The 13,194-nt window shown below is 28.9% G+C and overlaps 1 protein-coding gene across 1 annotated transcript; it reads left to right on the top strand.

The window, feature by feature from the left end:
- The first annotated feature begins 860 nt into the window (after positions 1-860).
- Positions 861-7,251, top strand: LOC142319374 (uncharacterized). Its single transcript, XM_075356588.1, has 2 exons — positions 861-1,143; positions 5,987-7,251. The coding sequence occupies exon 2, from the start codon at positions 5,989-5,991 to the stop codon at positions 7,225-7,227; it is 1,239 nt and encodes a 412-aa protein (XP_075212703.1). The 5' UTR covers positions 861-1,143; positions 5,987-5,988; the 3' UTR covers positions 7,228-7,251.
- The last annotated feature ends 5,943 nt before the right edge of the window (positions 7,252-13,194 follow it).

Below are 13,194 nucleotides of genomic sequence, written 5' to 3'. Positions count from 1 at the left end.
ATTTAGAGATTTCTCGCCTTCTTGATCACGGACATTCAAATCAGGTAGTTTGATGAACCAAGGATAAAGACTTTTCTTGGAATGATGTTTACTAATTTCACATATATTAATTTATCAAGCAACATTGATGGATAAGTGGCATAAAATAGAGTTTGATTTGTGGGAAGGGAACACCACGAAAATTTATTTTAGAAAAAGTATTTTGATGATTAATTTACTCTTACAGGGAAAAGTAAGTGTTGGAAATATGAATTTTATTTTAATTTAATTACATTGTCTCTATTTTATAATATTCAAAATGGGATTGAATGAGACTTCCTCGTTAGGCTAAAATATTTGTAAAAAAAAAATTATATTCTTGGAGATTCTTATTCAATAATTTCTAAAATTTATATATAACTATATCGCCCATCAACGTTTATGTAAGTAGTTCTCTATTTGCGGAATGTTTTGAAATGTAATTTACTTAAGTAAATGTGAACAAAGGAAAGTTTTCATTACACAGATTTAAAAAAAAATCATGCTACATGTTTAATTATTTAAATAATATAGATAAAGAACAGATTTTTAGAAGTGCTTTACTTTTTATACATTCCATGAATTAAAGAGTAGAACGTTTAGTTCAAGTAGTACAATACACACACACACACACACACACACACGCACACACATAACTTCTTAGTTGATTTACTCTTATTATGAAATTGAAGAACATTTTACAGCGAAATCTGAATTTAATCACAAAACCGCTAATTCTATTTTATCAGTAACATTACATATGGTTAAATCTATTTTTTTTAAATTTATACAAATAAAAACGATATGATTACGATTTACTAGAAACGAAATTTATTTTATTTTTCATCGAGTAACGTCATATATTTTCAGTATTATGTAAAGTTTTCTGTTAATTCTTAAAACAGTTGTGGTTAAATAACTTCCAAAAAAAGGCTATTAAGTGTGTAAAATATAATAGATTCTAATACAATTGAACATTACTTTCAAGTAGGAGAATAATAAGAAAAAGCGTTTTTATATATAAATACTGACGAGAAAAATATTAAATCACTTAACCCATAGTAACATAAAGATAACAACGTATCTTACTGCTTCATTACATTACTGAATTTTTGAATTAAAACTGTAAGTATTAATCAAATAATTAATGATTTACTAATCGTCCTTTTTCTTTGCTGATAACTTAAAACTTACTATTACTAAAGAATCAGTGAGTAATCTTATTTTGGTTCAAAATCGCTTTTCTATTCCCCTGCATAATTTCATTTATTCCCGAAATTTTTCTTAAAAATACTGAAAGGAAGTAGAGAAATTTTCGGTTATTAATTAATTTTTTAACCAAGCCGAATTTATTTCCATGTTTAATTCACAAAAAAATAAATGCTCTAATTACTAGCTGATGACTAATCATTTTTCCTAAAAATTGCCTAGTTGAACTTTATTTAGAAACACTGGTTTTCAGTTTACCGATTATTTTTCCAGTACTAAATATGAATTTGGTTTAGACAAAAATTGTTTTGTTTTTTTTTTGTTTATCTTTTTATACCCCCTCCACTGAGCCGGACCAACAGTTAAGTATAACGCAGTCCAAGAAAGTGTCCTTTAAGTGGCCTTCCCGCTCACCACCTGAACATCCAGCAAGGCAGGTCGGCCCGCCGGTTGGATCTTTTACTTTACGCCTGCTTCTAACCCCCAGCGTAGAGACCTCAGATCCACCAATGCCGTAACCTTCATCCCACCCCAGAGGCCGGATCTCGGTTTTTTGAGTGCCTTATACCTCAAATGGGGAGTCCCCAAGGGGATCCCCCACCGGGACTATGGTCTTCTCCCCCCTAAAAGACGTCAGGTCGAGATGATTGTCGTCACAGCAGAAAGATTATATTGGTTTAGTCAAAATTCTTTTTAATTTGGTTTTTTGTATGTTTCATGTAATGTTTTGTTCGTTTTTTTTTATGCTACTGAGAAAATGCACGCAGAAAACTAAAATAGAATTAGTTACGATGGGAATGGTATTTAAAAGAATAAGTTTTAAAGATAAACTTCTAAATAAAATGTGCCAAATGGAAAAGATAATTTAGAATTAATTTATTTACCACTAAATTATTTATAATTGGTATTATAGACCATTGTGGAGAAGATAAGGGGACGATGGATACTTTTTCATGCTAAATTCGTTCGCATTCAGCCGAAATATTTAACCACGGTCTATTTTCTAATATATTTTTATTTTTTTAGATTTTTTTAATCAATAAGGTATCTTTTTCATTTAAATAATATGAATTGATTATTTTTTTTTTTTAGAATAAATAAAATTTTATTAATTTGCCCCAGTAAACATTCTAAGAAAATTGCATAAGGGTACTTCTTATGATGAGATACTTATTATTATGATCTGTACTTATACGTAGTACTTATGGATCTTTTTTTGTATTTATCTCCAAAGTTTAATTGAAGAATACATAAATTCACTATTCATACGTCGCAATAAACGCTTAAAAAATTATTTCAATATTCTAAAAAAATTAAATTGCATTTTATGAAATTTACGCCCATGTGTTCTGTTGTTTTATTACAATAAAATAGATAAATTTAGAGAAAGATGCTCGCTTTCACAGATACAGCATATTTCATGTAGAATCCAAAACTAAAGTATAATTATATATTAATATTGGTTTACTGGTTGTTTGTAAGCAACTTAATATTAGTATACTTTTGAAATTAACCTTAATTTATTAATTATAATTTATAATTAACCTTATGAAATGAATTTATTTCCTAAGATTTAGTTAAAATAACAGTAGATTAATTTATTTATGGTACTGTATTTAAAGAATTTATTTTACTGTATGTAAAATTATTTTAGATTTACTCCTTCAAACCAGCTGATTTGGTAGTCGAGAGTTCCAGCGTTCAAGTTCTAGTAAAGGCAAGTTCCTTTATTAGGACTTGAATACGGATACTTTTATACGGATTTGAATACTAGATCGTGAATACCGGTGTTCTTTGATGGTTGGGTTTCAATCAACCACACATCTTACGAACGTTCGAACTTAGACTCTATAAGACTACACTCATATATTTTATCTTCTGAAGTAATACCTGAACGGTAATTCCCGAAAGCTAAGCAGGAGAAAGTAAGGTTTATTCCTTATCCTTGTGATATGACATGAAAATAAATAATTTAGGGAGAAATGATAAAAATATTTAACAGGTAGTAGAAGGTTTTAGAGGTGAATTTATGTTTTAACTAGTTTCAAAATACGAGAGCTCAGTTCGTCAATCATTTTTTTTATGAAGACTTTACCTTTACTATTCTAAAACAATCCGATTTCAATTATTTTTCCTATGTTCCAATTATGATCTATCTCTAGGTAGACTGAATAAAAAACTTTTTAAATAAAAAATTATATTGACTATAAAGACGTATTGAAAAAGATATTCTTTTTCATCTCATCATTTTGTTTAAAGAGGAGTGTTATAATATAATGATATCATTCTGTTATTCAGAGTATTTTTTCATAGAAATTAATAAATTAGTTGAAAACTTAGGAATAAAATACATACTTCTCCAATCCATACCACGTAAGCTCACTTCAACAGTAATCGTTCCACGTAGTTTCTTTGCACTTTTTTCTTAATTTTATGAACACTAACATTTCATTCCTATGTTTTCTTGAAAACGGTTGTTTTCATACGTGAAGGACTTTTTGGTAGAAGTAATAAATTTCAAGTGAAATTAAATAAAAATCGTTTAATAAACAAATTTTAAACTATAATGAAATTGATTTACAAAGAACCCGTGTTTAAATTTTCTAGTTTAGTGACCCGATGAAGAAGCAAGATGTGTATATAATCATAATAGATCAAATTAAACATAATTTTATAGTTTTACTTCAAACTATCAAATAAATTTATACTCAGCACATGAACAGAGCTAACGGTTTACTATAAAACAAAAAAACAAAAAATTGTAGAATGACCTAATTTTACAAAATAATCTAATTTTAAGCTTTTAAAATTTTATATAAAATTGTTACAATATATTGAAGTAATTTTAAGAGATTCCGTGCGGATACTTAATTAGGGCGTATACTAAATACGGCGTTGCCGGAGCCGTCTATGCCTTAGGAGGATAATCTAATTGGTTTTCATTTTCTGGAATGCGGTTCTTTATTGTTGGAAATGAATATATTCCGTTTTCGGGAATGATGACGAATGATTCACATCAGATCACCTCAACTGTAATGGTAAATAAAAAACAAAATAGACGGTTTACTTTTAATTACCGATTGGGTGGAGCCTGTTATTTCTCACGATAAAAAATGACAAACTGTTTAAGAAGTATACAGAGAATTTTTTATAGAATTATTTCTGACAAATTATAGGACTTATATTTCAAAATATACTTAATTATACTTTCTTTTAAGCAATAAAAAGCTATGTAGGAAGCTTTTCCTCTGTCGATCTTCTTCATGGCGATAAACTACGTTCAGTTTGATAATGAAAATTTATAATTGTAATTTACTAGGCCAATAATTTATTTTTTATGAAATGAGCCATAAAAGCGTACTAAAAAAATAAAAAAACCCGTTATAGAATAACTACTTCAAAATTGCTAAATTCAGCTTTAATATTAAAACTTTACTGCTATTCAATATCTTCTAATTACTTCTGCCCTTTCATGTGTAAAACATGCAATAACGCTTAACAGAACAAACAGTGCTTTAAAATTTGTTGAAATTATTATTTTTTTTAAATTGCAATATTTTTCAACGCTTGAACAAAAAGAAATGATTACTACTTATTAATTCTATTCATTGAAATTAAGAGAGGATTCTAATGAATAAACAGATGAATAAATTCGATTATTTATTTACCTAAGAAACTACTTATATATTATCCCAACTAGAGCCGCTATTAATGATGAGAAATTGATTAACTATATATATGTAACACCATGCGATACTTATTTCTTTATGATATCTGGAATAAAATAACTTTATTTTTGTAGTTATTTTCCTTCTAGATAATTAACTACACATTGATGTGTGTAGTTAATTAATTGATGTGTGTAGAAAATGATTAAACTTATAAAAAAAATAAACGTAATTTAAATGTAAGTGCGAATACAATATTATTACCTCTATTTTTTCTTGTTTTTATAAAGCTGCCAAATATGTATTGCTTAGACAAAAAAAATATTGCAAAATACATTACAATAGAACTGTTATCAGCAGATATCAGATATACGAGTATTGAGTTATTTTTCACATTTTCTGTACAGACAAGTTCTACGCCGCTTCTAGAAATAACTACTGGACTGATAAATTGCTCTTTCCTAAAATTTCTATTTTAGTCAAGCTTCTAAAGCTTAATTAATTTCTTATGTATAACGTATTTTATTAACGTTTTCATATATCCTAATCATTTTCATTATTATTTTTATTCCGAATGTCTTAATACAAAATGTTCAACCTAATTCTACTTTTAACAAAAACTTGTGAAAAACTCAATCTTCTCTAGTTGGCTATAAAATCATCATTCTGTGCTCTATCAACCCAGCTAATTTTCAGCTTTCTCCTACAAAATTTGCGCTTCAATAAGAGAAATCATACAAACAAATATTCTGATGAACTAAATCTGATGCATACTAAATCTATGTTTGGTAACAGAGAAGACACTTGTGTCAGTCTGTTGCTATACAAGTTATTACCAGTTATATCAGTCTGTTACACCAGTTATTATACAGAACTATGTTTATTTAAGCCATCCAACTTTCCCAAAAAAAATAAATCAATTTATCACTTTCTATCGCATTTCATTTGCTATCGTTTTATTCTAGTACAAAGTAAAATTGAATTTTTCACCTCTCACCTTAATGACTTACTTACATTTAATGAATGTATAATAACGATTTTATACAATAATGTATAGCACCACACTTATATCCGTAATTTACTTGTTTCAGATATGAGAAAAATGGCTAGAGATATACCGACCTGGTTGACTAAAGATTTCATCAAAACTGCTTTACAACATGACAAAGATTTAAAAGATATCTTATCAATTGAAAGGATGGAAATAGATACGCCAGTTCCAGAGGGTAACAACGCCAGCTGCGTGATATTCAGAGTGCAAGCAATATATAAAGTCAAAAATGATCAAAATCTACATACAATATCTTTAATTATTAAAGCACCGACAAAAAGTGAAATACATGAGTTTATATCAGAGAAAGGAGTATACAAAAAAGAGAGCAGTATTTACAATGAATTAATACCGAAATATAAATCGGTGCTGGGTGATAAATGGCCGGATATAATGGCTAAATCATTTTTTTCCACTGAGGAAGGTGTCATGATTTTAGAAGATTTAAAAGTAAAAGGTTACGTGATGGCAGATAGAGTTAAACAACTGAATTTTGAGGAATGTGCAACAGCTTTATCAAGCTTAGCAATATTTCATGCTGCTTCAGTAAAATTATACGAAACTGAACCTGAATTAATAAAAAAGGTCGGTAAAGAACCATTTTTCTGTTCCGAATTGAAAGATTCTCTAAACGGTTTCGTTAAAGGTATTATTGGTAAAATAGCAAATGAATGTGAAAATAGACTTGAATTGAAGAAATACGCACCATCAGTACGAATAATCGGAGAATGTTCGTTCGATTTTGTACAAGAACTGTGTAAACCTAAAGAAGGTGAATTCAACGTATTAAATCACGGTGATTTTTGGACAACTAATATGATGTTTAAATATCTTAATAATAAACCGGTTCATGTTATACCTATCGATTTTCAGATATGTCGATACGCAACACCTGCAATTGATATCGTATATTTTATGAATGGAAGCGCAAAAGAAGAAGTGAAAGTCGAAAAATATGACGATCTGTTAAACATATATTTAGATAAATTAAATACACATCTTCAGATATTTGGTAGCAAGGAAAGGCTTAAAAAATCCGAGTTAACAAAAGCTATCGACAACTGTGGAATATTCGCTGTCTTTAGTACAGTTTTTACATTGCCTTTGATAATAATAGATCAAAAACTTATGGAAATAAAAGACATGACCTTAGAAGAATTAAAAACTATACATGATAATAGTAGTGAAGATGTTTACCTAAAAAATGAGAAATATTTAAAAATTCTTATCAAACGTTTCGAAGAATTTGAAAAGAAAGGATGGTTTCTAAAAAAACAGTAAACTGTTTCATGTAATTTATTACATGAAACAGTTTCATTTTTTAGTTTACTGTTTGTTTCTTATATTTTACTTAAATAAAATATTTAAGTAAAAATGATATTTTATAATAAAAGTTTTAGTGGAAATAGTATTTATTAATCACTACCACTTAGTATTCATTCTGTTATTACTTACAATTTTAACCTCAAGATTAATTCAGTAATAAACCTTACACAGTAATGATACAGCTGTTAATATTATTCGCAAAAAAGTGCTTCTAATAATTGCAAAGTCTTGTGTTTCATTAAGTTCAAAAGCCTCAACTAGTTTTTTAAGAAAAAAGAAAAATAATCATTTTTTTGCATTTATGATAAATTTCAGAGTTTAGTCTGTTATATGATTCACACACATACGCATGCGCACACACACTTTTTATTGTTTGTAACAGTATACCAGTAGATTCTCTAAGCAAGTAATTAGGATTATGAATTTTACTGTTAATAGTTTCATGGATTCAAGAGCGATATGTGTTACTAGGTTTGGGTGATGAAGCATGAAGCAGTATGTGTAAACTTCAGCAGTACGAGAATGAATAATTTAATAATAGTACAATATGCATGTGTTTTCAGCTGTGTTCCACATCGGCTGTTTTCTTCGATATGGGATAAGGCATAAACCGTTAATATGGATATGTGAATGGTAAAAGATGGGTGTTATTAACTTTAAACACCCATATGTATTTGTGTTTCTTTACTAGTCCAACATCAGCAGTTCATCAGCAACAGTAGTGCTCCTACTTAAACAGACACCTGAGAAAAATTAGTTTTTATTATTTCAAAATAACTTTTCTTTAAATTTGATTTATTTCCTGATTTTAATCCTAGAACTATTGAAAGTCATAACATAAGATGAATTTCTCCCATCTTCAATGCTAGAGTCATAATTCACTAGTGATTAACAACTGTTCTTTTATCAATATATCATGCAAATATTAAAGCTCTAGTTAACTGTACCAATACCAAACATTAGAATAGATTTTGATCTAAATGTTGATATGAGATTTACATTAATTTCATCAAATACACTTATCAGTTTTCAGTGTAACATAACCACTATATAAACTCTGTAGAAGCTTCTTTGTTATACGTTGTTTACATTTTTTAGTCTTTAAATTTTAATAATGTCTAATTTAAGTTTTTATAATGGAAGAATGTACAGTTCGACTGAACTCATGAAATTTTACAATAAATATTGATGATGAAGATTAAGAAATTAAGATTAAGATTCACCTCAGGTTGGGGTAAAAGGGAACATGAAATTTGTTACTGAAACTGATATTTCAGTCATTAATTTTTCCGATGACATTTTATTACATGAAATTTCAGTATAAAATGTTAGCGATTTTGAAAGTGATAATTCAAATATAGAAAATAATCCACCTTCCAACCTCAATGGATTCCCATGTATCCACCAGAGCCAACTCTTGAAATATCTCAAGAATTTACTGTGAGGAACCCAGGGATACAGAATTGTCCACCCAGAAACACTCAGTCAATTACTTTTATTTACCTTTTACTAATGTAGAATTTATTGGTAAAAGAAATTAATTTTTATGACCACAAAATATTTGAAAATAAAATTTTTTTTTTTTTTTTTTTTTTGTCCAGTCATTTGACTGGTTTGATGCAGCTCTCCAAGATTCCCTATCTAGTGCTAGTCGTTTCATTTCAGTATACCCTCTACATCCTACATCCCTAACAATTTGTTTTACATATTCCAAACGTGGCCTGCCTACACAATTTTTTCCTTCTACCTGTCCTTCCAATACTTAAGCGACTATTCCAGGATGCCTTAGTATGTGGCCTATAAGTCTGTCTCTTCTTTTAACTATATTTTTCCAAATGCTTCTTTCTTCATCTATTTGCCGCAATACCTCTTCATTTGTCACTTTATCCACCCATCTGATTTTTAACATTCTCCTATAGCACCACATTTCAAAAGCTTCTAATCTTTTCTTCTCAGATACTCCGATTGTCCAAGTTTCACTTCCATATAAAGCGACACTCCAAACATATACTTTCAAAAATCTTTTCCTGACATTTAAATTAATTTTTGATGTAAACAAATTATATTTCTTACTGAAGGCTCGTTTCGCTTGTGCTATTAGGAATTTTATATCACTCCTGCTTCGTCCATCTTTAGTAATTCTACTTCCCAAATAACAAAATTCTTCTACCTCCATAATCTTTTCTCCTCCTATTTTCACATTCAGTGGTCCATCTTTGTTATTTCTTCTACATTTCATTACTTTTGTTTTGTTCTTGTTTATTTTCATGCGATAGTTCTTGCGTAGGACTTCATCTATGCCGTTCATTGTTTCTTCTAAATCCTTTTTACTCTCGGCTAGAATTACTATATCATCAGCAAATCGTAGCATCTTTATCTTTTCACCTTGTACTGTTACTCCGAATCTAAATTATTCTTTAACATCATTAACTGCTAGTTCCATGTAAAGATTAAAAAGTAACGGAGATAGGGAACATCCTTGTCAGACTCCCTTTCTTATTACGGCTTCTTTCTTATGTTCTTCAATTATTACTGTTGCTGTTTGGTTCCTGTACATGTTAGCAATTGTTCTTCTATCTCTGTATTTGAACCCTAATTTTTTTTTAAATGCTGAACATTTTATTCCAGTGTATGTTATCGAATGCCTTTTCTAGGTCTATAAACGCCAAGTATGCTGGTCTGTTTTTCTTTAATCTTCCTTCTACTATTAATCTGAGGCCTAAAATTGCTTCCCTTGTCACTATACTTTTCCTGAAACCAAATTGGTCTTCTCCTAACACTTCTTCCACTCTCCTCTCAATTCTTCTGTATAGAATTCTAGTTAAGATTTTTGATGCATGACTAGTTAAACTAATTGTTCTGTATTCTTCACATTTATTTGCCCCTGCTTTCTTTGGTATCATGACTATAACACTTTTTTTGAAGTCTGACGGAAATTCCCCTGTTTCATAAATATTATACACCAGTTTGTATAATCTATCAATTGCTTCCTCACACTGCACTGTGCAGTAATTCTACAGGTATTCCATCTATTCCAGGTGCCTTTCTGCCATTTAAATCTTTTAATGCTCTCTTAAATTCAGATCACAGTATTGTTTCTCCCATTTCATCCTCCTCAACTTGCTCTTCTTCTTCTATAACACCATTTTCTAATTCATTTCCTCCGTATAACTCTTCAATATATTCCACCCATCTATCGACTTTACCTTTCGTATTATATATTGGTGTACCATCTTTGTTTAACACATTATTAGATTTTAATTTATGTAACTTTCCTGTATGCTCCGTCTATTTTACCAATGTTCATTTCTCTTTCCACTTCTGAACACTTTTCTTTATTCCACTCTTCTTTCGCCAGTTTGCACTTCCTGTTTATAGCATTTCTTAATTGCCGATAGTTCCTTTTACTTTCTTCATCACTGGCATTCTTATATTTTCTACCTTCATCTATCAGCTGCAATATATCGTCTGAACCCCACAGTTTTCTACCAGTTCTCTTTATTCCGCCTAAGTTTGCTTCTGCTGATTTAAGAATTTCCTGAAAATAAAATAGTGTCTGATAAATTGAAAAAAATTACCATTGCCAGAATTGGATTGACTTCTGTCCAAGAAATGAAAAAAATTATATCTTATATAAATTTTAGAAACCTTTTTCTACTTTTGTAATTTCTTTATTCTATAAAACTTTTGAGCTTTTTTTTACAAAAAAAAGCTTTGAATTACATTCAGTTTCATATAATTTAAAAATTAATTTAATGAACATTCATTTATCTTGGTAACACATTTTTTGAGTTAGAAAACATTCGGCTCTTGTTAGGAAGATACTAAATTGAATCTTTCGAATTATCTCTTTAATTTATGCTTTAAATTTCTCGATATGGGCGATTAGGTATCACTGATTTTCTCTTTTCTCTTAAGTACAATATTTTTTAATATTTTTTAAATATTTAGTAGAACTTGCAGTTGGTACAGTCTATTTGTGTGGAACATACAGAGTCCTCGAGATACATACTCCTCGTAAATTATACAAATATGAAGAGAAATAAATATAAATTTTATTCTAGAGCAAAAGGATTTGACTTTTATCAAATGAGATAAACGAATGGAAATACGAACAATACATTCAAATAATAGATTGGAAAGGAAAAAGATTAACTAATGAATTATTCCTGAGTCAGGAAACAGCTATGAAAACTGGACATGCAGAAAAAAGTTATTTGACCTAAGAAGAGAAAATACTGCAAATAATATATTAATGAAATATAATTATTAATATATTTTTTTTAATAATATATTAATGAATTATCTCGTTAACTGTGTGTAATAAATTTAATAACACTTTTGTACAAAATACTGTGTAAGCTTTAATTTGGGAAAAAGATTTTAAAACCCTTTTTTGACGTTCATTGATAGATTATTTTGTGGATTTTTATCTTACTAATGAATACCACTTTCTTAATATATTTTTTTTTGTTTGTAAAGATATGCTTACTTTGGATTCTTGTTCATAAATTTTTATATTACTTCTCTGAAATTTCAATTTGTATACCTTCTTTACAAAATTAAGCGATTTTGAAAGGCGAGCATATCTGTTATTATCTTTTTAAAACATCTTACCTTGTTAAAAATTGTTGTATAACTTATGTTTAGTGACTGCTTCTGGCAACAATTATAATTAATTATTCGAAAGCATTTGTAAAAATAACAAATTTACTTGCACACATTAAAATATTTTGTTCCATGTCAGTTTAACTACATAACATCTTATTGTGTAACTGAATTCCAGATGCTCCACATTTATGCATTTAGTATTACATACATTTATTATTAAGTTTGCTTCTGCTGATTTAAGAATTTCCTGAAAATAAAATAGTGTCTGATAAATTGAAAAAAATTACCATTGCCAGAATTGGATTGACTTCTGACCAAGACATGAAAAAAATTATATCTTTGGCTATAAATATGAGCCTAAAAAGAAAAAAATGTTTCAGATATAAAAACTTTCAAATCATGGCAAATTCTGGGAAACTTCCAAGTCACTGTGTGACAGTAAAATCTTAGTGATCTTTTAGGTTTGTTTTTGTGATACATCTGGGCTTAAACAATTTGTGGTGGCCCTCTGCCTTTCATCAATTACAGAAGCGTGGTTGCATACAAGATGAGATTATTCAAGTTATTTTGGTGTTTCTTAGAAATTTAATACTGATTGATATTTTTTATTATGAAAAATCGATGAATACACAATTATGGAGAAAATAGTGTTCATGTTATTTAGGCATGCTCTATGAATTAAGGAAATGGATAAAAAAGTTTATCCAAAAAGTTTAAGGAAACCTTAGTTTCATATCTAATTTCTTTCTATTATCAGTTCAAACAATCAATTTGAAAAGAAATCTTACCAGGCTCATTAAAATATATTTAGAAGAATCCCTAATTCTCATTTAACTATATTGATGATTCTCCTGTAGACATTGTTTCTGGTATTGTGAATGGTATTAAACTGCTTGCATTATATCATTTGTATCTTCCAGATCAAAATGTTGTGAAATAAGGTTATGCACTTGATTCTTTCAGCCTTCAAGTTCAGTTTCAATAGATTTATTAAAAAATTTATAGTTTTAGGCCATCTCAATACAATTGTGAAACTTTTCTGCAGGAACAATACATTTTCTGAAGTTAGATAATTGTCAAATATTTTTCAGTCGCCTAGAGAATAGGCAATTGTTCCATTTCTGTCAGACCATCAGACTGCCAGTAGAACTATATCTGTGCTAATCTGGTAAGTTCGTTACAATGGAACTGCATCCTCAGGCATCATAAGTGTGAAAGTTTTTCACAAACTTGAAAATTACTTAACCTTTGATCACTGAAGTGGGAATAAATTCATTTAAAAACTAATTTTTGTATATTTATCATAACAAA

Source organism: Lycorma delicatula, chromosome 2, assembly GCF_047948215.1.
Source record: "Lycorma delicatula isolate Av1 chromosome 2, ASM4794821v1, whole genome shotgun sequence".
NCBI classification, from domain to species: Eukaryota; Metazoa; Arthropoda; class Insecta; order Hemiptera; family Fulgoridae; genus Lycorma; species Lycorma delicatula.
Note: the sequence above shows the minus strand (reverse complement) of the source record. Positions and strands in the feature narration are given on the sequence as shown.

Coding starts and splice junctions, on each gene's coding strand:
- LOC142319374 (XM_075356588.1), top strand. CDS start 5,989: ATGAGAAAAATGGCTAGAGATATACCGACCTGGTTGACTAAAGATTTC.